Source organism: Apostichopus japonicus, chromosome 7 (assembly GCF_037975245.1).
Source record: "Apostichopus japonicus isolate 1M-3 chromosome 7, ASM3797524v1, whole genome shotgun sequence".
Classification (NCBI taxonomy): Eukaryota; Metazoa; Echinodermata; class Holothuroidea; order Aspidochirotida; family Stichopodidae; genus Apostichopus; species Apostichopus japonicus.
Window position 1 is genome coordinate 24,077,180 of NC_092567.1, and position 27,932 is coordinate 24,105,111.

At 38.2% G+C, this 27,932-nt stretch overlaps 3 protein-coding genes across 8 annotated transcripts in view; 2 read left to right on the forward strand and 1 right to left on the reverse strand.

Annotated features, from left to right (window-relative positions):
• The first annotated feature begins 816 nt into the window (after window positions 1-816).
• LOC139969823 (arylsulfatase I-like) lies at window positions 817-13,355 on the forward strand. Of its 2 annotated transcripts, none has more exons than XM_071975116.1 (11): window positions 817-974; window positions 2,135-2,282; window positions 3,263-3,422; window positions 4,428-4,540; window positions 5,436-5,546; window positions 7,439-7,570; window positions 8,422-8,548; window positions 8,942-9,296; window positions 10,318-10,466; window positions 11,458-11,616; window positions 12,102-13,355. In XM_071975116.1, exons 2-11 carry the CDS (start codon window positions 2,160-2,162, stop codon window positions 12,260-12,262), a joined length of 1,590 nt encoding a protein of 529 aa, XP_071831217.1. In that variant the 5' UTR covers window positions 817-974; window positions 2,135-2,159; the 3' UTR covers window positions 12,263-13,355. The 2 variants fall into 2 exon arrangements, with proteins under 2 accessions (XP_071831217.1, XP_071831218.1); XM_071975117.1 differs by having other exon boundaries at window positions 903-1,046.
• Window positions 13,356-14,440: 1,085 nt separating this feature from the next.
• Window positions 14,441-25,952, forward strand: LOC139969821 (meiosis 1 arrest protein-like). Of its 4 annotated transcripts, none has more exons than XM_071975114.1 (13): window positions 14,441-14,572; window positions 15,305-15,436; window positions 16,046-16,203; window positions 16,397-16,573; window positions 17,150-17,269; window positions 18,026-18,191; window positions 19,124-19,213; window positions 19,911-19,996; window positions 20,513-20,656; window positions 21,741-21,854; window positions 22,590-22,868; window positions 23,461-23,577; window positions 24,657-25,952. In XM_071975114.1, exons 2-13 carry the CDS (start codon window positions 15,382-15,384, stop codon window positions 24,840-24,842), a joined length of 1,692 nt encoding a protein of 563 aa, XP_071831215.1. In that variant the 5' UTR covers window positions 14,441-14,572; window positions 15,305-15,381; the 3' UTR covers window positions 24,843-25,952. The 4 variants fall into 4 exon arrangements, with proteins under 4 accessions (XP_071831215.1, XP_071831211.1, XP_071831214.1 ...); XM_071975110.1 differs by having other exon boundaries at window positions 14,514-14,749; XM_071975113.1 differs by lacking the exon at window positions 14,441-14,572 and adding an exon at window positions 14,756-15,053.
• Window positions 25,953-26,094: 142 nt separating this feature from the next.
• Window positions 26,095-27,932, reverse strand: part of LOC139969826 (17-beta-hydroxysteroid dehydrogenase 13-like) — a 41,647-nt gene continuing 39,809 nt past the window's right edge. For both annotated transcript variants that reach the window (XM_071975123.1, XM_071975122.1), the window contains exon 7: window positions 26,095-27,919. In XM_071975123.1, coding sequence (XP_071831224.1) covers window positions 27,841-27,919 — 79 coding nt within the window. In that variant the 3' untranslated portion in view covers window positions 26,095-27,840. The remainder of the gene's footprint in view (window positions 27,920-27,932) is intronic.

Sequence of the window (27,932 nt, forward strand, 5' to 3'; positions counted from 1 at the left end):
TTTGAAAAAGATCCTTCTAGGATCCAAACGTCAGACCCTTTTACCTTTTCCAGTATTTAAATTAGTTACGCGATGCATCTTTGAATGGTATATATGTCTTTAAAATAATGCACTTCCCGATCTTTCCAATAATCCTACTGTAGCAAAATTAGCATGAAATATTCTTAACGAACTATTCCACACACACACTCTATACAATTCTACATTCCAAAGTGACAAGCTAAAACAATTGTGGACATATGTATACATATAGTTTGGTGTCAACCTTAGAGGAAAATATGATACCTCAAACTGAGACAGAGGGAAGCAAGAAAGGGTCTTGCCTGATTGTACCAAACTTCAGGTTATGTCACCATCAGAATCTAAGAATACGACGATTATCACAAAACTATAATTCATGCGAGTAATATGCTGATCGAAAAAAAAGTGCTGTGAGGTTTTGAAAGTTTGGGTCAACTTTTAACATATCTAGCAATCATTGTTTCACTGTACAGCCCCTTTAAATACACGGGGATAAAGTGCCATAAGTCCATGATATTAAGAATAATGGGAAAGATTTGTTTCGAAGCGATCCTTAGCATGAGAAAGTTGTAATTTGCCTTAGAAAGTTGTACTTGCAAGTACTGTAGTGTGCATGGGATGATTTAGTGTATAATCAGGTCTGATTCAAGTTGTGTCTTCAGGTTTTCCCTCTCCATATGGTCCTTGATGGGGACTTGTGTGTCCCTCCTGATGCCTTTTCCCATCTACTAAACTAAACTATCCTTTACCTTAGCCCCCAGTATTTCAGTATCAATGTACAAGAGATAAGTTGAACTGTATCAGCGCGGAACTGCTTGAACCACTTTTACGGAGTTCGCGTTCCATACGGTTTAAATTTAGGGAAATACCCGATCGGAAGTTCCAAGGAAGGAGAATAACAATCTTCAGGGTTGCTTAGTGTGATCAACGAATAACGACTTCAGTTTTCAAAAGTAACATTCTTATTGTAATTTTAGCCCATCACTGAAGTAAATAGATCCAATATTGTTGAGAAAATAGCACCGGTTAGTCGCCCCAAGGTTAGGCCATATAGTTACCTGTAGGAGAAAGGTTAGGCTAGGCCTACAGTAACTACAGTAGTGTTTTCATACATTTCATTAATTTATTCCCAGCGTATAAAAACATATTACAGAATGATCATAGACTAAGTACAGTGTGTAATTGTATGTACCTGCTAATGTTATCTTTACATATTGTACCTTTTGTTGCATGGAACTGGAGAAAATAGAATTGCAATATAGGCCTACTGTATTTGGTAAATGGTTTCCCTGGCCATAAGTTCTCAGGATTGTTTTAATAGAACTATGGATCTATGCTAGAAGATTTAAGTTTCTCAAGTGCAATTAATTAAACCCTCAGCAATTGTAAATGGTGTTGTCCATATATCATAGGAACATTTCCTTTAATGGTACAGTATATGCTACGTTGGGAGCGCATATTCACACAATCATCTGTTCGATAAGGAAGGCACTCTTGCTTGCTTACTAAGCATATTGCACTGGTGCTTATTTAACCGATCATAGGTAATATATGCAATGTTCATTTAAGTTGAAGTTTGAATGAAGTAAGTTGAATGAACACATCATCAAACCTGGATCCCCCTTTTCAACCCCCAACCAAAAATTTAAGTAGTAATCAGTCCAACCTGTACAGCTACTGTAAGTGTAACACTAATTTATAGCCTCTACATGCCACAAATTGCACCACTTCATATCTAAAATTGCTTTTTCTTGGGAGGACCCAATATCCTCCATGCAATGAAGTGGACTTCAACAACCTTCAGGCCCCTTCTCCCCTCACCTGAAGTGCTTTCAGATATATTTGACAACACTTTGCACAATTTGACTGATCAGGTTGGATGCATAGACATAAATAATCTCTACTACTACTAGGGCTTGTTGAGTCTCTCAGCTTACAGACTGTGAGTGAGTGAGTGAGTGAGTAGGGGAGGACGCCATGCTATATAACCTAAAGATAGAATGAATAGTCACAATCATATGTTACTGTATATATATATTAAATAGTAGTGGAAATGTCACAGAATGTTGTAGCACATTGAATTACTGTTTTCTCTGGTACTCTTTACAAACAGTAATGCTGGACATTGGACAGATTGGATGATCATGATGACACGGTACAGAAGCTTTATTACTTTCCTGAACTGTTGGTTTTTATGTGGTTTATCAGCAAGCAGTAACCAACCGAAACCTAACATCATCCTCATAGTTGCTGATGATTTGGTGAGATAAAAAGCTATTTATAAAGCTTTAAGAAATTATAAAAGGAAGAAAAAATGGTATCAGTGGATGTTACCTTGCAAACTTCACTGAAGATACTTGACCATGAATGATTGTCAAAAATTATGAATACCATGCAACTCGATTTCATCTCAAACTGTCAAAAAAGTGCATAAATACTGTAGTATGTTGTAACTTGTAATTTTTTTTAAAACTTCTGTGGCCGTTTCAGCATTTTGTGTAGCACACTGTGCAACCATTCATAATGGTCGTGTAACATACTTGAGGATATCACTTAATGTAAGGTGACCATATTTGCCTGACAGGAATCAGGGACATTTTTTGCGTGACTGATATGGGGGAGGGGTCTACAAAATTTTCAAGTGCCTAAGGTGCTTAGATGTAAAATGGTGAAGCACTTTTTAAATCAATTTTATTTTCAAAATGTAGCTTTTTCTTAGATGAAATTTACTTATTTTACAAAAGAGTGCTAGGCTAGATCGAGCTAGCATATTCCACTTTACACTGGCCCACCTGAAATACCGGTTAGTCCCGTTCTGCGACTGCACACTTGACTAAATTTTGTTTTTACAATTATTTTACTAATATTGTTGGATATTTTCGAAATTCCTGAACATTTTGACGAATCAGGGACATTTTCGGGGACACTTGTTCATCGGGGACAGCCACTGTAATCGAGGACTGTCCCCAAATGGGGACGTCTGGTCACCTTAACTTAATGACCTTTAATTGATAAACTTATGATTTGACAAAGAGAGATGGTTGCAATATACAGTAGCACATTTTTGATCTCAGCATCCTTAACTAGATACAGTATATGCAATTATAGACGGTGTTACAAAAAATTCCACACCTTTAATTTATGCACCATTCTGTACAAAATCCTTTATACGGTCCTATAAATATGTATTATTGTTTGCATGTATATATTATTCTAAATTTTTTTTGTTCATTTCATCTAGGGGTGGAATGATGTCAGCTTTCATGGTTCATCCCAGATACCAACACCACACCTAGATGAGCTAGCTTACAATGGAATTATTCTCTCTAACTATTATGTGTCACCAATATGTACTCCAACCAGGGGTGCACTGATGACAGGCAGGCATCCCATACACTTAGGTAAGAAGATGTGTGACACAGATTCACACTGAAATAAAGATGTACATTTGCCTTTCAAGTAACTTGAAAGAATTGTCAATTTTTTATTTTTTTATTGTTGAACAGAATCTGTTTTGTTTTCTTGTATTGTTATCATGGAGGTCACCATTTAGAAGCTTGCAACATGTTTAAAAGCACTTGGAAACATTTGATTATCAGCTGCAAATTGGAGAATGTTTTAAGTTGGAGACAAATCTACCTTACCTGAGATTACATGTAAATGGTCTTACAAGAAATGTAGAAAGCCATCTTTAAGTAAAATGGAACTCTCTCTTTCTCTCTCTCTTTCTGGAAGATCTAGATCAGGAATTACTGTATATTTTATGCAACAATGTTCTCGAAATAATATCCTTTTTCTCCATCTCTTCCTACATCATTGCTATTCTGTACATTGCTCATTTACTTTTTTTGCTCATTGATTTTATGCTTGACCACTCGGTTAACTTTTGCCTCACAACGAAAGATGAAAACATTGCCTAGAGTACTGTTGAATGAAAATGATGGTTTTGTAACATTTGCTCAAGCCAGTCATTCTCAACTTCTATTAAGTAATGAATGATTGAACCATCTCGGTAGAAGAACTAAAGTTTCGTTCCCTGTTATGTAATAATATTTTATGATAATATCTGACAATATAGCTTAGCAAGATTTAATGTGACAACAATTTCTCTGGAAGATTTTCTTTTTTTCTGCTTGAACAAAGTAACATCAGGGGATTTGATAGTTCTGCAACCTATCAATAAATCTCCATCACAAATTTGATAAGTCTGTTAATAATTTCAAAACAACATCGTCCTTTCAGGGATTATTTACATAACTGCTGGATGCTGGTGATGAGTGGGTAGGGGTGTGGATGAGGTTGGGAGGTTTAAATAGATTTTAAGAGCATAAACTCATATAAATAAAACAATCTCCATGTCAATGATTAAAGTCTGCTAGTCTTTCTGAATAACTTTCTCTCTTCAGGGCTTCAACATGAGACCATTCATCCTGCAGCTCCTTATGGTCTTCCTCTCAATGAGACTACCATAGCAACAGCTCTTAAAGGACTTGGCTATAAGACACACATGGTTGGAAAGGTACGACTGTGAAATTATGAAAAAGAATTAAAAGTAGTATTAGTTCATAAAAAAATATACTTTGTGATGACACCTGCACACAGATTAGGCAGGATATGTTGTACTGTAGCTATGGGTATCTTGATACTAATAATAGAACACCCTTGGATGACATTCAACACTATTTGTGGCTTGACAAATTTTTAATCTATAATTATAAACATGTCAATTGAGGCCATAAAAGCCTTGCGTTTTCCCATTGAGTTTTGTGTTACATCTGAGGAACTGACCTCAACTGTCTGTGTGTTAGACTACATAGTCCAGTCACTGTAATTGATGAACTTCACTTACTTCAAGGTTCACTTAAAGAAAAAAATCAAACCTGGACTGATTGCACTGCCTTTTAATGGTCTACAGCATATCAAAATTCATTTTGTGTCTAAAGCCATCCTTTAATTTTAATTACCAACAGAACACTGATAGACAATACTTTGTAACCTGCGTAATTCCTTATAAATATCAAATCCCATGCTCCCACATATTGGTTACTGTTCCTTCTGGAGCTTAGGGCGGAGTGTATAGCCTAGTGGTTAACGCCGGCATCTCCCAGTCATGAGATCCCCGGTTCGATTCCCCGCCAACAGCAATGTGTGTCGTCTGGCAAGGGTGTTGTTCAATAACAACTTCCCGACATGGACGTTAAATGGATGTGTGCCGAGAGATTGGCTTCGGTCAGCTTGCGTGTCTATAAGCCTCCATGGCTTCTTTCGCGAGTTCCTGCTTGCGGGAAGATCACATATACATACATACATACATACATGTTCATGTCCCTAGTTGTTTGACAACATTACTGATAATTTCTTTTCAGTTAATTTTGAAATGTTGTAAATTAACTTTGGCCCGGTTTTATTTGTAGTGGCATCTGGGATTTTTTGAGGATGTCTACACTCCAATCAACCGTGGATTTGATTCTCACATCGGTTACTACTCGGGGAAGGAAGATTACTACAACCATTGCAATGATGAGGTATGGTAACCGTGGAAACTGTTAAGCAGTGCTTTTGAAAAGATATAAAGCTGTAAGAGTTGTGAAGTACTTACTTCTATTCAGGGACGTAGCTAAGGCCTGATGATTGGGGGGGGTGTAGTGGCTGAAATTCCAACTGGATGGGTTTTGGAGCCAGAAAATTCCGACTGCTGCCTTGTACCCCCCCCCCCACCACCACCGCACTAATCGTCAACGATACGGTCAGTTTCAGTCAAACACCCCATCTTTCGCGACTGCACTTATGTTCCGATTTTTTTCGATACATTTGTACCTTATGGGGCAAAGTTTTTGCTTATGTTGATGGCACTTTTAAGCTTCCGTAGATTAGCATTGGTGTTTTAATTGTATACCGTAGAGACAATGTATACCCCAACGACGTAGCCAGGGATTTGAAAGAGGGAACACATTTTGCGATTGGTATGGGGGAGGGGTCTAAGGGGAGGGGGTGTCCCCCTCCCCTTTGAGATATTTTTGAACAATTGAAGGTCCTTAGATGCGATCTGGTGCAATTTGTTGCCAGTTTCATCATTATCATATGATATCATATTATCAGCAGATTTTGTTTTCCTGTTTGAATTCTTTTACATGTTCTTTTACATAATATATCAGAAATACGTTTGACGAACTTAACTGATGGACAATATAAACTTTCATATTTTGTAAGACAGCCAGATGTGCAGTGGCCTAAAAACAAATATCGTTATCGCCGTGTATTAGCAGTATAATAACAACAGTTTTTAAACATATTTTTCGACACTGAAAGGGGGGAGCAGTCGCTCCCCTGCTCCCCCTGGCTACGTCCCTGTATATCCTGAACTTACTTGAAGCAAGCGAACAGGGTCGACCCACCCAATAGCAAAATTAATACATAAATTATCCGAATTGAAGCTGGCGAACGTTGTATTTTTTTTTAGAGTATTCAAAATCATACGAAGTTTTGTATGGTAGAGGATAAAGATCGCGAGATACAATTTCTCAATGTGACGAGGAAAACGTGGTAAATATGACTGATTAAAGGTCAATTTTGATTGAAAATTTTATGTCACTCACAAATTACAAGAACATATGAAAATAAAAGTGCGACAGTCAGAAAAATTAGAGTGCGACAGTCGGAAATTCCGAATTGAAGCTGGCGACAGTCGGAAATTCCGACAGTCGGAAATTCCGACTGTCGCACTCAAATTTTCCAACTATCGTAATTTTTACCAAGATTGGGGGGGTGAGACACCCCCCCACACCCCCCCTCTAGCGACGTCCCTGCTTCTATTATGCAATTATGACCATAATTTGGTCAAAGATTCGTAAACCGTTGGCAGAAATAGAACCAACACAGAAACATATGTGGATCGATGCACATCTCACTGGCACTGCTAGCTGTAGTGAAAGCAAATGCTGACTGGTAACTTATTTGAATACATCATCAATGAAAGCATAAAATGGATGGTACCTGTATTCCTATTATACCTAGTAACTAGTAGCTGTGCTCAGACCAGTGCTAATCCTAAATTGGTTCAAACAGCTATAAAACAAGATGATGAACCTTAACATGTTCAAGTTAAAAGGTCGATACTACTATCTACAGTACATAACAGACCAGCAGATATTTTCAATTACTGATTCCCAAAAGTAAAGTGTTATAACGGTGGCAGTTTTCATGAAACTTCTTTACATTTACCAAGTCACATGATCATGCTATCATGTGATATGTTGATCCTGAAGGATAAAAAAGAAAGAACCTGCAGTCTTCATCAAGATATGAGGTTATGCCACTATATTTTGTTTATACATTCCTGGTATATATGGATCTTTCAAGTACATCAGACTATCGCTTAGTAACAGATCATACCAATGGTTTTCTTCTTGAATTGTAGGATGGTTGGCTTGGATACGACTTCTTTAAGGACGGAACACCATACAAACCAACTTTTGGTCAATATTCGACAGAAATTTACACACAAGCTGCTGAGGACATCATAAGGAACCACAGCAAAAACCAGTCAGAAGTAAGATCAAACATAAACTGTAACCATGTTTTTAAGATATTACATGGATTTTGTTTTCAACATCCGAAACTTCTTGATACACAAATGCAAACAATATCATCTTTTCAGTATTGATGAGGAATAAACTTCATAAACCTTAAAAATGTTACAAACATTGTTTTATTCCTGATATTTCATTTTAGAATGTGCTTTCTTAGACCAGGGTTCTCAACAAGTGGCCAGGAATTACTGCAATCTGGTTTGTGAATAGAATCAGTCCACAATCTTGCATCAAGTGGATATTTAGGCCCTTAAGGTGTAGGCTTGAACAACACCCTTCTGACCTACGTACCCCAGACATTCCTCAATCTTGTGAGATTATGGTGTTCTCTTGTCCTTTGCTCCAACCAATGTTTCTGGCCCTCATAGAAAATTAATAGAGAACCTCTGGACAGGCGCATAGCCAGGAATTTGCCAAGGGAGGGGTGAACCTGTAGCAAAACTATCAAAGCCGTAGATTCTGCATTGAAAACTGTCTAAACGTAGCACCACCATGAGTTGGCGCTACACGTACAAGAAAATTTTGGCTGATAATGCCTCTCAGATCGCTGGAAATGGCACTTCCCATGCCTTGTAAGTTGCATCTAAGCTTGAAATTTCTAGCGATATCATAAAAACATACAAAAAAAATATGCTAAGGAGGGGCGATCGCCCCCTTTGTCCCCCCCCTTTGTCCCCCCCTTGGCTACGCGCCTGCCTCTGGAAATGTTTGTGGTATTCATGACTGTCTATTCAAGTAGAAAGAAATCCTTTCCCTTGCAAAGAATTTTCACTGTATCCTATGTTTGACCTTTCTATGACCTTTATTTCAGCCGCTGTTCCTGTACTTTGCCCACCAGTCTGTACATAGTGCTAACAACGATCAGCCTCTTCAAGTACCTGACAGATACCTGGAGAAATTCAAAGACATTCACCATGAGGGACGAAGAACTTATGCAGGTATGATTCATAGGTTTGATATCTTCTGGCAGAAAATATGAATATTCATGGTGGAGTGTTAGCTCAGTGTTTAACGCCGGTGCCTTTCAATCATAAGGTCCCCGGTTCGAGTCACTCCAAGATTAATGTATGTCGTCCAGTTACAGAGTTGTTGACAATTCATAATCATGGTCATAAAATATGAATGTAAGAGACTGACTTCGGTCAGCTTGCGGCTTTGATAAGCCAATGAGGCTACTTCGCGAGTTCCTGCTTGCAGGAGGATCTATACATACATGGTGGTGGCATCACTACTTTTTGAGTGTTCTCATTGATTAAAGGTAAAATTGAAAACATGATAAGTAGTAGTTTAATATAAATCTTACACATACTTTAATATTATATTTATTCCAGCGATGGTGTCAATCCTAGATGAGTCAGTGCAAAACTTGACAGAGACGTTAAAGGATGTAGGGATGCTTAATAACTCGGTCATAATCTTCACCTCTGACAATGGAGGCCCTGCAAATGGTTTTGACGTCAACTTTGCCAGTAACTTTCCTCTCCGTGGTGTGAAAGCTACCCTCTGGGAAGGAGGAGTCAGAGGTGCAGCATTTGTGCACAGTCCACTCATTAAATCATCTCCCCGTATATCGAATGGAATGTTCCATGTGTGTGATTGGTTTCCGACTTTCATCGACATAGGCGGTGGGGATCCTAGTAAATTTTCCAATCTGGATGGGACCAGCCAGTGGCCGAGCCTAAAGAGGTTGGTACTTGAGTATCTGTAGTATGTATATTAAAGTTTATATTTGTCAATGTTTAGTTCAGAGACAAAATTAATTTGTATGTGTAAATTAGGTGTAAGTAAACATGGTGTAAATTGCATTTCATTTCCTATTCCAGAATTCCTGACAAGATATATTTTCCCAGTGAAACTATTAATTATGTCTTACTATGCTCTAGATTAAACAGAAGGAGACTGAAATTGTCAAGCTTATAGCAGAATCACCTTAAGTTGTATTCACCAAAGTCACTGATCAGCATTCCTGCAGTACGAGTACAACAGCATGAGTACTAGAACAGTTAGAATTCCTGTTGATATGAGTAAAAGTTAGAGTACAACCCTCTGAGTACGAGTACTAAAGTTATGCACTAGACCGTACAACAGATTCCAAAATGCGTGCCCTGAATATGAGAACCAGTACGACTCCATCAGGGGAGTATGAGTACAGGCACCCACTACAAGTCTGCTAATCGCAACATTTCCTTTAGCACATCTTAGACATAGCAGTCCTGGGTACATTTTGGTTGCTGTACAGTCGGATATGGACTGGTGCATGGTTTGAAATGACCCATGCATACATTTCATAGATCATTGTGCGTTAATGGTGCAACAGTAACGACTTATACCTATTTAATTTATTTATGAGAGGTGTCGCTGCGATATCACTTCGAAGATCTGTATCAAGCATATAAAACATTCCCAAGTAAGAGATTAAAATTGTTGTGTTAAAAGGGAATTCTCTTATGTATCAAATATGACAGAGTGTGGACACTTAGCAATACATTTTATTATTTGAAATGACCGTCAGTGGGCAGGGTAAATAATTGCAAATATTGCTGTTTCTAAAGATGAACAATTGGGCAATGTTGTGGCTTTATGGGCTGATTGCTTTTATAAACGGAAATGGATAGATGTAAAATGGACCCACAAGTCATTTCTGTGTCATATTGGGATGAGTGGACTCATATAATTGATATCTCACAACTTCTTCTTTGGTCTACAGTGGCACAAAATCACCACGGACTGAGATTCTTCACAACATCGACCCAATCTACAATGTTTCTGCTCTGAGATGGATGGACTTCAAAGTTATCATTGGTGACACATATCAAGGCAATTGGTCTGGATGGTATCCACCAGAACAAGTAACAGGTGAGATACATCTCTGGTTCATCTCGACTCCAATGTGTGAATACTGGTGATATACTTATGAAAACATTTTGTCGAGATGGTACGGATTAAAACCAGTAAAAAGCTAAGGATATATCACTGGATCATCTGCGTGCACATGATTCAAAATTGGGGGAAGAGGGGGGAGGGAGGGGGCTGAGGGGTGCAACTTATATTTCCTGATTTAGGTACTGGCAAGAACCTTGATGGAAGAAACCGTGGGTGGATCCATTTTGTTGTGAAGAAAGGGTTGTTGAAGCAGACCCCCATGTAAGGAGTTTTGGTGCATTCGGAAGCATATTGAGACTATAAATTAAGTCTATAAATAAGTCTAATGCAAGAGCTTGAAAGAGTTGTGATGGAGGAGGGGGTCAAGCCCTCCCCCCTTCCCCCCTGTGCACATCACTCTTCATCTGGATTTCAAAGCTTTTATAGCAATAAATGCTTTGAATTTTGTTGCCATTGGTCTCCAAAACAATTGATATATAATGTACCCACCCCAGTAATCTACTTTATCAACTATAATTGTTTAATTATAACAAAATATGTAACAAATCCTCTGCGCTGCTTTAGAGAAGGGCTTTAAGGTTCTTTCACATGACAGAAAGTTACAGAATATCTATATACTTTTCTTAGGATTGATGCATGTTTAGTCTATTTTGTTGCACAAAATTTTGAATTCAACATTTACTAAAACTTTCATGGCCATGTTTTCTACTCAATTTCTTCAAGTATTGGTCGAACAATATTTTTTTTTGTAGGACTAATTGCTTTTTTTGCTTCTGGAGATTACTGAAAAACAAATTCTTCCCTGTTATGAGAAGGATTAACTTACATGTCGTAAGGTTTCTCAGAAAGAGAGGGAACTTTAAGGATGATATTTTATCCAGATTAAAGTAGGACAAAGTGAACACTTTTAGTCTTTTTAGCAGATTTTGTATTTTATGGTCGATATTATATTGTCCTCTTTCAGGTATTTTCAGTGAGGAAGCTGACCCTCGGGCACTGGTTGTGCAATGTCCAAATAAACCAAGCAATGCCTCAACCAACTGCAACCCTTTCAAAGCACCATGTCTTTATAACATCACTCATGATCCTTGTGAATACTTCAATATCGCCAATGAGAACCCAGGTATGCATTTATTTTGTTTGCCTTTATTATGGAATCAATTGCAAAATATATATGTGAAATTTTCCTACAGAGCTTTTGTGATAGATATCTCTTGGCCTGTGTAAATGATTTAGAGATCCTCACCACACCCCTCTCTGTGGTACTTCTGGCATCTGCCCCTCTCTCCCTCCCCCAACAAACGAAATTGCTCAACAAGTATGCCCAATTATACAACTCAAATAGTGACTACACCCACCCACCCTGGCCCTTCTCATGTTACTTTTCAAGCCCTATATATACCTTGGTGTTGACTCCATGTAATTTCTAATATGCAGTCCAAGTATTTCTCCTACCACTTTGAAAAGCAAACATGGATTATCTATTTATAACATGTGGATTTAGAGAGCCTATCTAGGTTATCTTTAATTTGCTTTTCATCTTCAAAAACATTTGGCGAATAGATATGGTCTTTAATGCTCATCCTTCTTTTGTTGTTTCCTTCTCAGATGTGGTCAAATCCCTCCTTGATAAACTTGAAAAGTACCAGAGTACTATGATACCACCAGGGAACAAACCAATAGTGGAAGCAGCAAATCCATACCTCCATGGTGGAAACTGGGAACCATGGGTAGAGCCTGATATGACGGTTGTGAAATTACGGCCATGATGCTTCTGGCAAACTACTTTGATATTTAAAACATTTCATCACCAAGGAACGATGGAATCTGACACCTCTTGAATGATGGGGGTGGGGGGGGTGAGGGTGTGGAGGATTGCTATGGCTAATGGTATGATTGACTGCAGAGGAAGAAGTAGTGAGTCGAACAGAATTTTTATATTTCCAAGTCTTTCCTTTATTTCAAATTAAGTAATCTTTGTCTTCCCTAAGACACTTGAACAGTACTATGGCTATGTGTAGTGGGAATGTGTATGTGTAAAGATTGGAGTTTAATAAGTGATTGTTTGGCATGGGGTCAAACTAGCAAGGAAGTCATATATTTTCATATCAGGCAGGCGCGGAGAGAGAAATTTGCCAAGGAAGGGGCGAAGCTTGTAGGCAACTATTTAAGCGTAGTGCCACCATGAGTTTGCGCGAAGCGTACTAGAAAATTTTGGCCGAAAATGCCTCCAGATGGCTGGAAATGGCACTTCCCAGGCCTTGTAAGTTGCATCTAAGCATTTTCTATTTTAAAATTACTAGAGATATTATAAAAGAATAGAATGAATATTCTCAACGAGGGGGTGTTTGCCCCCCCTGGCTATGTGCCTGATATTAGGGGGCTGGCTAGACATTCATGGGGGGGTGGGCATAATGGCGCTTAAGGTACTGCAGAAGGGGCCTGCAGGCCCCGCATAAGGGCCCCAGTAGGACCAGGAAAGACATTTTAAAGACATTTTAGTAAATGTTTTAATTCATGTTACATTGCAAAAGTAATGCATTATATTAAAATTCCCTCCTAATTCTACATCCCTTGCCTTTCCTTTTTTCGATCCACTCATGGGTGGGGTGGGGGCAGTGACAATTTGAGGGGGGGGAGCATAGGCCCAATTGTAGCCATGCCCCTGCTTAATATCATTTTAAAGTACTTAAGATGTTTATATCTTTCCTGTGCTAGTTTTCAATTTTATTTGGTTACCCTTTTTAACACATATTCAATTATTTTGTTGTTATTCAATTATTTTTTTCATTCAAGTTACAAAATAGATCTATGAAGGCAGTATTAGGTTCTAATAAATATATACTGAAATTAATGTGCAAATGATATGTTTTTCTTTTCTTTAAATGTTAGTCTTTCTACACTTGCAACAAGTATAAAAGGTAGTTAAACCTATCAGTCTGTTCTCAGCAGAGTTTATCAAAGTGGATCATACAGTAGGGATGCATGGAATCATTGATACAGAATATCATGATCACTACCAATATCTTTAGGCTCTTACAAACACATAGCTAGCTCACATATAGGCCTATGGCCCATATAAAGATTGTGCCATACAAAATTTTATCTGGTCCAGATGAAACCTTTATTTCATATCAAGTTATATCTGCCCAAGTATTTATCTGGCCCGATATAAATTCCATAACTGCGCCACATATGGGCCAGATATAAAATCCATAACTGCGCCACGTATGGGCCAGGTATAAAATCCATAACTGCGCCACGTATGGGCCAGATATAAAATCCATAACTTGGCTATATGTGGATTTCATATCTGGCCCATATGGAATTTTGGTAACTGTCACAGAAGCGTACATTGCCCGGAGCAAAGAGCAGACTGAAATAGGTACAGGTCTAATTATCTTCACAAAGAGCTTTTAGGTTGAATTTTCAGATCATTAATGCATTTGGGTGGCATGCACATCTATGTTTGCCAGTTATTCATTTGCTTTTTTTCTTAACAACAGAGGTAGCCTTAAATGTCTAAAGAAATGTGCAGGGAATTTTCAATGGTGTGTCGTTATTTTGATTTTTTGCACTGGATTTATGCATAGCAACGCATAATAATTGTACCATGGGAAAAGTCCATGCACGCTTTATTTTTCGAAAATTGGTACAGCCCAGAGGGATGAGTTTTGCAATGCTGGTAAACACATGTGCTGCTTTATCACAAGTTTTGGAAATTGTAAATGAGGTATCGTGCTTTAAACCATGACTTGACAACTTGGAGAACCACCCCAGACCTCATCCACCAGCTGTATGGTACAAAAGTGGATTCCCTTTTCACCCCATAAGGATGTCAAGATGAGGTATGACCAAAGAACTATAAAGGCTCTTTATTTCTATGGGTATGACTACTAAGAGAGTAATCAAAATTTAAAAAGATTCCTATCTAGTATCTTTCCTTGGTCTAACTTCGCCTAGACTCTTCGAAACATTACGATCTCGTTTTATTGAAATGTCCTGACTGGGAAATAGGAAGCACCTGGAACGCGAAAATGCATACCATTTTGGGTGTTTTACATTGTGAGGTCGCCAAGGTAGGGCCTAGGCCTTGGCTACTTAAGACTACTCCAGACTTGTCAAATTAATGTTGGTCTCACGGTCGCAGAAATTTATACAAATTTACATAAAATAGTCTGCGCTAACAAACATGCACAAAACGTACGGAGCATCTTCACCAATTGGTCACTTCGGATGACCACCTGCTTGCATTTGTACGCCTTTTGCATACGCACCTAGATTAAATTTACAAAAGATTTGTTACATTTGACTAAGCTAACTTGTGCTACGTGACAAAGTATTCCAGACAAATGTTTTACTTTGGTTATAAGACTATCAGAATATGAATTTGGTTAACATCACTGACGTTAGACCAAGCAACAGCAGCATATCCGCTTAGGTCTGTAGCCTAGGCTTAGTCCTACTAGTTTTACTGAGTGATAGATCAAGGCTAGGCCACGACAAACAGTGGATAGGAGTTAGGTCAAGTTCAAGCTTAGAACTAGGCTTGTTAGCAAGGTAAATCTACAAAAGTTTTTTCCCCCAAAAATTTCATGTTGTTCTTACAGTATCCTAAGCCCAGTACAATGAATGATGAAAGGAAACTTCGATTGGTACTGGTGGGCGTAGGCTAACTATAGGTTAGGCCTCTGTTATTTGTGTTAATGCCTTAGGGCCTAGGCCTATTGCCTTATTTGTATAAAAAGGTCAGTCTAAAGTAAAGTTAGTAGGCCTAACTTATTCCATATCTCTGAATCATTGATGAACAGAACACGGGAGGAGAAGTACTCGCACAAATTCATCTTGTGCTGAAGAAGAGTGCAGAGTACAACTAAGTACAAGCAAGATGAGTTTGCCAAAACCTCCAAATCCAAGCAGAGCTGTCTTTGCCAGACAGCCAGGTAACCAAATACTTATTATTGTGGTATTAATTGTGTCATTCATTTATTTCATGCTATATCACTACTCAAGCATATGCAGTTGTTATGTGTTGGTTGGGCTACTTTTGATCCTCTTTATTATTCAAGTGTTGTTACAATACATTTTAGGCTATAGGCCTACAATTGTTTGACTTGAAGTTATGATGAAAGTTTTAATAGTTTCAAATTTGCTTTTGGCATATAATACAAAGACCAATGCTTCCATATGTCAATTGTGTACGACAACTGCCTGAAAATTATGTCACATGAGCCAAGTGTGGTTTGCATCAAAGTTTTGGTGGCCATGCAGCAGGTCACAGTATTTTTCAAGATTTTATCTACAGTTGTGGCTCTTGCCAATTAACATCCATTGTCCATGCATTCTGACTTCTGAGCATCCATTCGATATGGAAATATGCAGTAAAGAAAACTAGCATTCTTTCAATTGGTAACATTGCGCAGGCTGACTTTAGGCTACTGTATGAGTATATATACCATATTTAAGATGTCATGCCCCTCGTTTATGATAGATGATGATGTAATTAAGTTGGCATATATATCTAAAGTAAATTTATTTCATCTTGTTCACAGCTAGAGTTCTTTTGGTGGATTTCACTCCTCCATTTTCTTCAGCCACTTGCCAGAGTGTCTGCAATGGATTAGATAATCTCTTTACTTTGGTATGCAACATGACAGGTCCATGCAGGGTGCCATATTTTGGATTATTTGCATTGGGGTCTTTTAGCGAGGTAGGTGAATAAATTAGAGGATCAGTTAATCCTTTGTTATTCAACAGCCCAGTCAGAATGCTATTTCCATGTCTGCAATAAATGTATTGAGCTAATTTTTCTTAGGGATCAGTTGATCACTTTTACAAGTGATTGTATTTGCAATGACAATTCCAGATTTGGCTTTATTGTGTGCATGTTTTTTTGCCTGCAGAATCTGTTTCCTCTCCAACATGTCCAGGGAAACTATCCAAGAATCCAGAATGCCTTAGGGGAACTTAGAGCTTTTCAGAGAGATGGATTCTTGATGAACGAGAGGAAAGATTACCTCTTACAAGCAGTACAAGATGCCATCCACCAGTTCAAGAAACAATCACAAACCCTCAGACAGGTACAGACACAATGCAATTGCAACTTACAAAGCACTTGCTATTCATAAATTGAGTAAATGGCAACAAATTATGAAAGACTTTTGGATGCAAGAAGTCCATACAGTCAAAGTACCAATTATAGCACATTACCTATTATGATGCACTTTTTCATAATCTCATCTCATTATTTTAAAGTTACACAAGAAAATATCAGATGCATTCCACTATTTTAAGCAGAATGTGTCATAAAAGGTATTGGAAACAGGACCATCCCTAAAGAAGTTATTCTACAGAAAGTTGCTGACAGTTTCATCAATATTTTGTGATGAGTTGTGAAACAAAGATTGTGCAGTTTGTTAACACATTGCAATGATTTATTGAACTTTTTGTGACAATGAGTGCAATTTGTTAGTCCAAAGTAATAAGGACATCACGATTGAACCTACTATGCTCCAGCAATGAATGTAAAATATGTGGTGTGATTTAGTCAGTCATAGTTTCTTAACATGTTTTTGTTAAATATGCGAACAATTAACTTGAAGTTTACAGTCCAGTGTTCAATATTTCAATAATAAATGTTAATTTTTTTTCAACAGACCACAGGATTTACTTCACAACTGGAAGTGTTGCTGATGACATGTCAGAAAAATGCGAGTACCATTGCCAAGCAAATTGAAGATGCTATTGTAGGCAGCCTTGATGTTGAAAATCTAAGGGTAAGCCTCGATGGTTGACATTGAAGACTTTAATACAGTGCATTCCAACTCATCTCATTGATAGAATACATTCAAATCTAAACATTTAAAATATACATAATTGTTATTATTCTAGTTGTGGATGTTGTTATTATGAAGACATTTCTAGTTGCTCAACTCAATCACTCCACATTAATGTCATAGTTTAATGGTCGAGAGTTATATTACAGTTAATGTTAATTGATTTGTAAGTTAATGCTCTCTGCCATGTGTAACAATGTAATGAAGAATTGTTATGCGAGCATGTTTATAGTTTTCCCTTTCAGTTTTTTTAATTTCCAAACAATATGCAATATGTACATATAGTTGTTAGATTGAATATATAGCATATACAGTTGTGAAAGGAAGTGTTCTAAGAAGCTTCATGGCTTAACAAAGTAGTACACTCCCATGCAAGAATGGAAATGGAGAAAAAATAAATAAATAAGGAAGCAAGAAAAGAAAAAAATGCAAGATATAACAAAATGTGTGTACTTCTGTATCCAAATATAACCAGATGCATTAATACAAATACTATGAGATGGTCAATAACAAACTCAAAAGTTTGACATTTACACTCTAACTTGACTGTAATACAAACTCAATACAGTTCCTGAGAAAATTGAATTATTTCTAAAAAGTTTTTCTTTTAAGTTAGATGTAGGAAGTGTAGAGTCATGCTAATATCATGTACAATTTTGCAGAAGAAATTATTTTGAATGCCGTCATCTTTTCCAGCGTATTCAGGTTATTTCGTTAATCCACGGCAACCCACTAGGTATACCTATGGAGCTGAGTCCGTCAACTGGTAGCCCTCACAGTGGTGCTGGATCACAACAAAGTGTCACTTCAATTGAAAGTGTCTTAGAAAGTGGCATAGTTGAAATGATCTCACTGGATACAGGTGAGTCCATATCAAACAAGGTTCTTTTACTTCTGAAAAACAAGTCTCCTATTCTCGTAGAACCCCTGTTTCTCAGCCATCTTTTTCGGAGACCCATGTTGCAACTTTCTCTTGGACAAGTCAGAAACCACAAATTTCTAAAGGCGTAAAAATCACCTAAAATATACTCCCTGGTGATTGACGGTTAGACTTGACAGAGTTGATTAAGAAATTTACCGTAAGATTCGACCAGTAAGATTCTGTCCATTTCATTCCTTTTATTTTCGGTGGGGTGGGAGGGGGGGGTGGTGGGGAGGTTGGGGTTTTGTGCTTGGCAACCCATAGTTTGAATAGTTAACGTTGCTGGAAACTACTTTCTTTAGCTGTTGTAAGCTTGTATTTCAAACTGTGTTAGCAACAGTCAAGACAGCATTTGTTATTGCTCTACATTTTGGTTACCTATAGGTTATCTATATGCAAAATGGTATGTACAAACTCTGTGAAATTTCCTTTTTTTTTCCAGTAATCAGGTGCGAGTAGCAGGAATTTAATCCTCCACAGTTAATACCAATTAACATCTTAAGACACAATTGTAGTAAGCAAAGTTAGCAAGGCTAGATTGAACTATTGCAGAAGTGTACTTGATTTGAGCTAACTTTTGTTAGTTTTCTTTAAAAAAGGTAACCAACCATATTCAAAGACTTTGAATATCTACTACATGACATCAATGCAGCAACCTTAAATGGTATAATTTATGTTTAAGCATAGTTGATGCCTAATGTAATTAAGTTACAATGTAAATGCATACTACAATTTAGTTAAGTTTTTTAGTTTAGTTAACTCTTTTACATCAAATTTGAGAATTTCTGCTGAAGTCAATCGATATTGATATTGATGACTATTTGAGTGAGTGATATTGATATTCATGTTTCCTCTGTTCACGTCAACTGTAGATGAACTGGGTTTGCAGAATTTTCTCAACGGTTGGCTTCAGGATTGTGGTACAGACAGAGAGTGCTTGTATATCAGATTCCCAAGGGGAGGTAGGTCAAAGGTCATCATCAGCTTCGGTGGTCCCAATGTTGAGCTTGCTGCAATGATGACAATTTTTTAGCTAGCCCGGGAAACAATAACCAGTATGAAGCTTTCAAACATTTGTGCTGTATAGATTAGCAAAACGCTTATAAGCAAAATGGCCTTGGTTGCAACACAAACAAAAATATCGTACCATCTCTGGTATGTCATTTGAAGACATGGAATCATCTTTCAATCTTTGAAAGCATGGTTGGCCTAGCTGGTTCATAAGTGATGACCGTTTGTTTCTTACAGTCTGCAAGACATTTCAAGTTACTTTTAAGGACGCCCTCCTACTTAAGTTTGACACTATACTTAGGATAGTCAGTGTGGTTTGTTTACCATCGTCACTAGGTTTGCTTGGAGGCATTTTGGAATGTCAGCATCCTTTTACTTTTTACCCTTTTTAAAAATGTCCCACCATCTACCCCACTCTCACCCTGTGGATGCCACTGATGTGTACCTCATGTATATTGGTTGTAACAGAAGTGGAATTAGCTTACAAGACATTTACTGATCAGGATGTTGCATCAGTTGAATACCTTCTATCACAAAACATAACTGATATTTTGCTGTTTTAAGTAACTGCCAAGCGGTATCCACAGTTGATTGGAGAAATGCAATACTTATCATGGCATTTGTGATATGTTCTATCTCTGCATTTAGATACTGGACAAGAATTCAAGCTAACCTGTGATATCCTGGAGCAATTTATTGATCCAGCTCAACTTAACATTGCTCAGTCAGAATTTGTAAGTTCCTGTCTAGTATGAGAAACAAAGTACTCCATCTCTTGGGAGGTAACAGAGATATATTTTCGGGTTATGAATTATTGTCAACAAAAAAGAGGCCGTATTTGATTACTTTATTTATCTTCTAAATTCATTTTCTTGGTTAAGGAAACAGAACAATTAATCTCAAGTCAGAAATAATTAACTCCTGCTGGAGACTATGTCAAGGGTAGATGAGGGTTGGCAGATTATCAGAAGGGGACTGGGGGGGGGGGCTTCGGGGGAGTACCCAGGGAGATGTCAAAATGCAGAGACTTTAACTTGAAAGATTTGATAAGATGAAATGTTTTTTTATGATGATAAGTGGGTGGAAAAGGGGGGGGGGAGGAGGTCGGGGGAGTGGTTGGGTGGAGAGGAGGAACAAGCACGGTACATGACTCATGGGATAGTTCTCAAGTGACTCATGAGTCTCTGAAATATTAAACAACTAGGACTTTGCAGCATACTAAATTTTTGAATATATCTATTTATGCACAGGCTCTCAACATACCGTGCCCTGGAAGTAAGAGGCCAATGGTATCTGCAGGTTCACTGATGAAGCCCTCCTCCACTCTCACTGTTCCCATCCCAACTCTGAAAGTGATCAAACTGGTTAAGATTAGCGGCATATGTGAATCAGTGGTAAGCTTATACCATCTACTTGTAACCCTTCTTCTACCCCCCTTGCATATTCCCCCTCCCCCTCCCCCAACAAGCAGATCTTACCTACAGCTTGGTAACTTGATACCGTGAAAAATATTCACAATCTGGTTGTTTAATCAGATTTCCTGTGTAGACCTGTGTAGGTAGGTGTAGGTTCTGAGCTCCCCACTTTGTACAAAGTTCCCTTTGCTACCTAGGCTACAGCTTGCCACTTCAAAGCAATTACGTCCAAAATTCCAAATTGGGTTGAACTTACTTGAAGTTGGGCAGCATGAAGCCTCCTATACAGTATAGCAAAGAATAGCAAAGGCAACCCCTTCATAGGCAACTATTTGATAAAATAAGTTAATTGAGAAGAAATCATAGCTGGGAGGGGAAAGGTGGCAGGGGTGGAGTTTAGACATAGGGGACAGGCAAGATTGGCTCACTTTCCCATACAATCAGCAGAGCCCAGTAAGCAGATTTTTATTTTATTTTCAGACAACATTTCTCTTGGCCTCCAGACCTATATGTGCATATTTCTAATGACATAATTACACCATATTTGACATTTAGAAACAATTAACAATTGAAGGGGTTAATACTAGTATACACATCATACTAATGTTCTGTGACTAGATATAACCTTTTCAAATTGAACCATTTTATAAGGAAATGCTTCCAATCTCCACTTTAACAGCTGCAGTATTGATTTGCACATTTGGTGGTGTATTGTATACAACCTTCTGTAAAAACCGTGCGTAACTGTATAGGAGCCCTCCCAATACAATGTAACTAAACTCCAGTACCTTAGCAGCAACCATGACAATAAACAGTGACTAAGTGATTTGGTTCAGACATGAATAATACCTATTACCACACATTCTTTTATTTATAATTGTGAAACCATGCAGATAAGTAACCATCAGTCATATCACAGTTTATCAAGGCCTGCACTGACTGAAATTGAGTCAGCTTAACAATAGTGACATTATGTCTGGTTTTTTGTGGTGAGAATTGTTTTATTTTTGGGGTCACCTTTCTTTTCAAAATATCTGAATGTCAGTTTCCTTAACTTTGTCAGGTTTTTGGGGTACCACTTATTCTGAAACCTACTGCCTGCTGGAAGTTACCCTGGAATGAACTTGAGAAAAATCAGCAACATTTTCAAGCACTTTGCTATTTGTTGCAATCAAAGGTCGGTCATAATTAGGGTGTGCTACCAGAATGTGAACAAGCTGTTGTTGAAGTGTGTTTGATGTTGTGACACTGTTGTTGAGGTTGATATTGAAATTCCTGTTGTTGAAGTTGATGTCGAAAATTGATGTTGTTGAAGTTACTGGAGTTGCTGTTGTTGAAATTGTTATTAAAATTCCTTATTTTTAGAGTGTGCTTCCAGATAAATGTGATCATACTGTTGTTGACAATGGTGTTGAAAATGATAATCAAATTGATGCTCAAACTTGAAAGTTGTTGAAATTGATGTTTTATAATAAATTTGTCATTGAACGTGTTGAGTTGTTGTTGATGTTAACATCAACTGTGGATCCAGGTGGTGGGGAATGTACACCCTCCCTTTTTTCAACCTCACACAAAATTGAAAGCAGTTATTTTTTGTAAGGGGAGAGGGGGGGGGGGAGGGGGTAGGGAAGGACTCCCAGAAACCTGTATATGGGAGTCAGCTTTAATGACTCATGGGCCACACTCTCTCTTTGTAAAACCTATTCTCTGTCCCTGATTATTTTGTTGAAGCAGCTGAAACTGTGATGTAACATATATCTACTTAGACTGAAACGCTTCTTAATTTGATTGAATTGAATTGGATATGATTAATGTAATAATCGCAGGATCCAGTTTATCAGGAATTTACAGAGCCACAGTCATCTTCCTTTACACCACAAAATACTTAATCACATTTGATCTTTTCTAACAGGACTTGGCAGTTTTAGTACAAAGAGATGTCACATCTCCACCAGCAGATTCCAGTTTCTCTGGTGGAGGGGTCTACCAGAACCCTCTGTCGATACCCACACAAGCACCATCATCATCTTCATCATCCATTGGACATTTTCTCATCCTTCCATCTCCAGGAACGACGATGTTGATAAAGTCTGTTGCAATTAAGGAGCTGATGCTCCCATCAGATGCCCATGAGAAGGGAGATGCTCCTCTTTCAGAAACAATTAAAGCAGTCCAAAAAGTATTAGATCAGGTAAAGCCTCTACCCTCATTCACTTACCCTGTATATTTTCCTCATTCATATAACGTCCATGATTCCTCCTACCTCACCTTCCAACCCTATCGTACCCCTCCCCCTCCCCCAAACTTTCTTCTATCTCCTCTTCTTAATCTACTTGAGGTTTATGCATTCCTGAAAATGGGTCATGGTTGGTAGTAGCACACTTCAATTATATTTTCATGTATAAAATGAAATATTGTAGAAAACATCAGTCTTTCATGCTCAAAGTTCTTCAAGCAATTTTGAGCTCACTGGGAAACGTTTTCTCTCATCGGTTTTAACTTTCTAATTCAACCGTCTGAGATGTCTGGGAATAATTCTACCTCAGTTGTATAAGGGTTAGAGTATCCAGACTAAAAGTACCAAATTAAATAGATAAAATTAGCTTACAAGCAACTTGTGATCCCAAACTGCTCAGGACATCCAGGTACTGAAATATTGAAGTTTGGAAAATTAACTTCATTAACTGCTAGTTTTCCAAATTTCTAATTTACAATGAAGCTCTCTATTTTGGACTTTGGTTTTTTTGTACTTGTTTTTGATATAATTTGAAACTTTCTTTCAGTTAGAAGTGACTGACATATACAACCCACTCTCAATGAATTCTGGTTTGCAGAGCAGTCTAAGGAGGGCGCTGTGCAAGGGATCAGTCCGTAAAACTGCTAAGAGACCCAGGACTCAGGTTAGAAAGTTCCGTCCAGCCCTGTGTAGGCTATTCTCTCCCCCCCCCCTCCCCACAAGAAAAAGGAGGATAAAAAGGGTTACCTATGGCTGGATCTGGTGTACATAATTCAATTGATAGGTAGCCCAGATCATTCAAAGTTTAAGTGACACTGCGGCAGTGTTAAAACTGTCATCATCTGTTTTCATGGACATAGATAAGTAAGGGGTTAATCAACGGTCTAGGTCTAGCGTGCGTTACTCACAGGATTAATGCACGATCGGGGGTTAATGCAAGCGATGCACGAGGGTGGAGCCTGAGTGCATCCAGCAATAGCATTAACACCCGGAGTGCATTAATCATGTGAGTAACGCACGCTAGACCGTTGATTAACCCTGTTCATTCATACACTACCATTTGTGTGGGGGAAAAATCACAAAACAAAGCATTTTTGGTTACATATAACCAAAGATTTATTAAAGTGATGCCCCGTAATTTTACCGTGCATTACTCACAGGATTAACCACGGTCAGCTGACCTGAATGGACCAATAGGATTTAGGAATCTTTACTAAGTATGAATGAATGTGGGTTAACCTCACAAGTTGACTCATTTTGGGTTGCTCTGTGTACACCCCCCTACATCAAGTTTGACCTCTTCTGTCAATGCCAATTCAATTCTGGGCTCGAACCCTTAAAAGTCCGCTGTGTGTGTGGGAGGGTGGGGGGGGGGAGGGTGATGGGGCAGTGCAGTCAGGGGATCGAGCTACCAACCTAATTTTTAATCAGGGGGTCATGGGTGATTCAGGCTGTCCTACAGAAAGAGTCTTCATATGTCCATGATGGTATATACACGTGATATATTTATGAAGACTTCATTAAGAGGACCTGGTGACATAATTGTCCCTGGGGACCAACCTGGACCTCATTGCTCCTGGTTGTACATTGTTACTTTTAATGAAGATAAAATAGATAAATACATATACAGATGCATAGTTTAAAAAGTGCACAACTTTGAAATTGTACACTAAAATAGTAACAATAATATGACCTTTATGCTATAACATTTGGAATTTTTCATTTTTCTTCTTGCCTAACCAGTCCGGAAGAATACAAGCTACTAGAGGTCATAATGGTGTCAGGGGTCAAAGTTCAAGAGGTCATGGATCAAAAGGTCAAGCAGTAAGAGGCAGAGGGATTCCACAACCTCTAGGTTCAACATCAACAGGTTACCAACCCCCACTTGTTAAAACATTTGAAAATTTCTTCCCAGACTTTGAGGACTGAAGCAATTTGGTGCTTGTAACTGGATATATGTTTTAACTCAGAACGATGCTTTATTTTCTTTATATCTCCCAGCTGTACTTAAAGCTGCTTACAAGGAAATAGTTGAGTTAGTTGTTTGGTTCATTTACTTAGAAAGCTAACTGACAGCATTAGGAACAGTGATATAGCTAGGGGTTTCAGTGGTCCAGGTCCAGGAGTGAAAGATGGGTCCCTTCAGCCTTACTTCATCTAAACAGCCCTTGAAATGATAGAGGTATAAATGTGAAAATCACAAAGATTTTTCTTACTTGACTTGAAATTTGTTATCAGTTGGCTCAATATAAGAAAAAACAACCCATAGGATGCCATTAAACATTGGTGGCCCTGGTTCAACTGATTGGTTGGCGCAATATAAAGAGAAACAACCCATAGGAGGCCATTGAACATTGGTAGCCCTGGTTCAACTGATCGGTTGGCTCAATATAAGGAGAAACAACCCATAGGAGGCCATTAAACATTGTTGGCCCTGGTTCAACTGATTGGTTGGCTCAATATAAGGAGAAACAACCAATAGGAGGCCATTAAACATTGGTGGCCCTGGTTAAACTTACCACCTATTGCTTTGTGTCTGATTGGACACTAAATTTCTGTCATATGGTTATTTGTCCACCCATAAAGTACTTTAAAGTACACCAAAGTGTCAGAAACCATCTGTTCTTGCAAAAATGACTTTAAGAGCTGTTTTAGCCGAATACTTGTCTTAAGCAAATATTTTCAACATGGAATTTTGCAAGTCTTTCAAAATGTTGTGTGCATGTGTGTATGGACATGGTTACAGCATTCTCAATGATTTCATGTGTATGACTAAGAAAATACATTTACTGTTCAAATGTTACTAAAACCAGTTTCTACTTAGGTCTCTGTTTTTGCTTTCCCAACGAGATTACGTTGGCATTTTACCTTTGGGGGAAGGGGAGGGAAGGGAAAGCCTACCTCAGGCAGAACAGGTCCCATTCAGTGGTTCTCAAACGTCCAAAGTTCAGAGCTTGTTAAGGACTTAACTGATAAAAAAAACTCATTGCGATTTACTACAAACAACTTCCTTAACCACCGTTTTAGAACTTGTGTGCAATCCAGATGGCAATGTAGGGTGCTAATTTAGTCCTGTATAACGTAACTTATTTCTTCTATATATGGATACTAGGGGTATAATGGGGTTGGCGCATCATAAATAAGTTTACACACCACTGCGAAATGACAAACATGTAACATATTTATTGTACATTTTTTTTTTATTGCTATGGTGTTACGAGGTCTCTATTCGTTAGGTTATACAATAATACTTCTCTTTGTTAAACAAAGCAACCCATTCGCCTATAAATTTAAAGTAACTAAAAATACACATTTGTTTTTGATTTACTGAATACAGAAAGACTGGGAAAAGCGCTCGTTTTCAAGGTTGTAAGGATCGTGTTCACGACTTAATGAAAGAAACAATGACAACATTAACCATTGCCGCGATGTTATCATTAAAGGAGCAGTAATCCCATTCCAAGATTACCCATCAGATAGGCGACTCCTTTAAATGTTTGAGAAATTTGTCCATGTTTGTGCGATATAAGCTACCCGTTCATATACTAGGATACTATTACTACTACTACTTTAACAAGGTTTGAAATACATCACGGAGCCACTGCTTCTAGAGTTTTTTTTCCAGCTCACTCGCTTTATTTATTTCCTTTGATCAATCTGAAAGCCTTCATTTCAGAATGAATCCAACTGGAATGTACTCATATATAGTACGTGGGTCAATACAAGAAGATTGTCAGCAGTTACAATAACATTTCTCATGTGAAATTCGTCAAGAAATCACTAACTTAGGCGATTGGCGTTCTGGTTAGTTATACGTACAATAGTTTTTCAGCCCTTTCACTATCCATTTCACTAAAAAAGTATTGATTCTCAATCATTGTTGCTGCTCTAGTCCTATTCAATCACCGTTTGAGCCTTAGAAGGCGTCTTGCTAACATGATGACGTTTGTAACGTGGTGATAGAACTATAGACCTGTAACAATTCTTAGTAGCAAATACTGCTTACTTGAACATGTTAACAGAAAATACGAAAGGTAAACATACCTTGGCAAACCCCCTTGTGGCACCTGCTATGACGTCATTGACAAAATGGCAACTAAGATGATCCTACTTGGTATCGCTTTCAATCATGATCTATTCCATTTGGGGGAAATGGAGTTTCTTCTACTTTGGAGCAAATATAAAGAAAATAATGACTTTAGTGCCCACTGACGCCTGCTGCATTCTGTGGGTGTTACAGTATATTGTGATAACATACTCCTTCTATGCCTCAGATTGTGAAGAGATCAGTGGCTTAGGAAGGTACTTTTGAGTGGGGGGGCTGAAGACTGATGGCCGGCATGGGGGAGGGGTCTAAGGGGAGGGGTGTCCCCCTCCCCTTTGTAATTTTTTTGCATTTCCAGGTGGCCTCAGATGCAATTTGGTGCAATATAGCACACTTCAACACCCACTCCATTTTGTAAAGAATTTTGCATTTTCACCTGGCCTTAGATGCAATTTGGTGCTTCAAATGACTTTTTTCTCATTTGGAAATGAAAAAGGGGTTTTCTGACTTGCGGAACGATACTTCCGCCCCCCAGCCCCCCCAGTTCCTACGCCCTTGGAAGAGATTGCCGCTTGGCTTAACGATCGACTCTCTTTGTTTCATGAATTAAAAAAATCTCAACGTTGCTTGAGCTCTATGGCGTCACATTTGTAGTGTAAGATAAATTGCAATATTTAGCTGCATATAACTATGTTACCCTGTATTCTGGTCACCCTGTTGTGTTGCTAACGAATACACGTTTACATGGTAACGAAATGAAAAGATATATGAAAGCGTGTTGATCAAAGCTGTAACTAAGAGGGATCTATGTATGTATGTGTATATATATATATATATATATATATATATATATATATATACTATGGTTGTCTCTGAAATTGATTAGTCCCTTGGTTTCTGTGGTTTCATTCCACTGGCAAAGAAAGAATTGGCCGCCATGTTGAATTCGTGAACATTCACCCTGTAGATAAACG

Excerpts from the sequence above, each read along its gene's own strand:
- LOC139969823 (XM_071975116.1), top strand. The coding sequence starts at position 2,160 with ATGATCATGATGACACGGTACAGAAGCTTTATTACTTTCCTGAACTGT. Across the intron at positions 10,467-11,457 it reads TCCACCAGAACAAGTAACAG|GTATTTTCAGTGAGGAAGCT; the intron begins GTGAGATACATC and ends GTCCTCTTTCAG. Across the intron at positions 11,617-12,101 it reads TATCGCCAATGAGAACCCAG|ATGTGGTCAAATCCCTCCTT; the intron begins GTATGCATTTAT and ends TTTCCTTCTCAG.
- LOC139969821 (XM_071975114.1), top strand. The coding sequence starts at position 15,382 with ATGAGTTTGCCAAAACCTCCAAATCCAAGCAGAGCTGTCTTTGCCAGA. Across the intron at positions 16,204-16,396 it reads CATTGGGGTCTTTTAGCGAG|AATCTGTTTCCTCTCCAACA; the intron begins GTAGGTGAATAA and ends TTTTGCCTGCAG. Across the intron at positions 19,997-20,512 it reads ACATTGCTCAGTCAGAATTT|GCTCTCAACATACCGTGCCC; the intron begins GTAAGTTCCTGT and ends ATTTATGCACAG.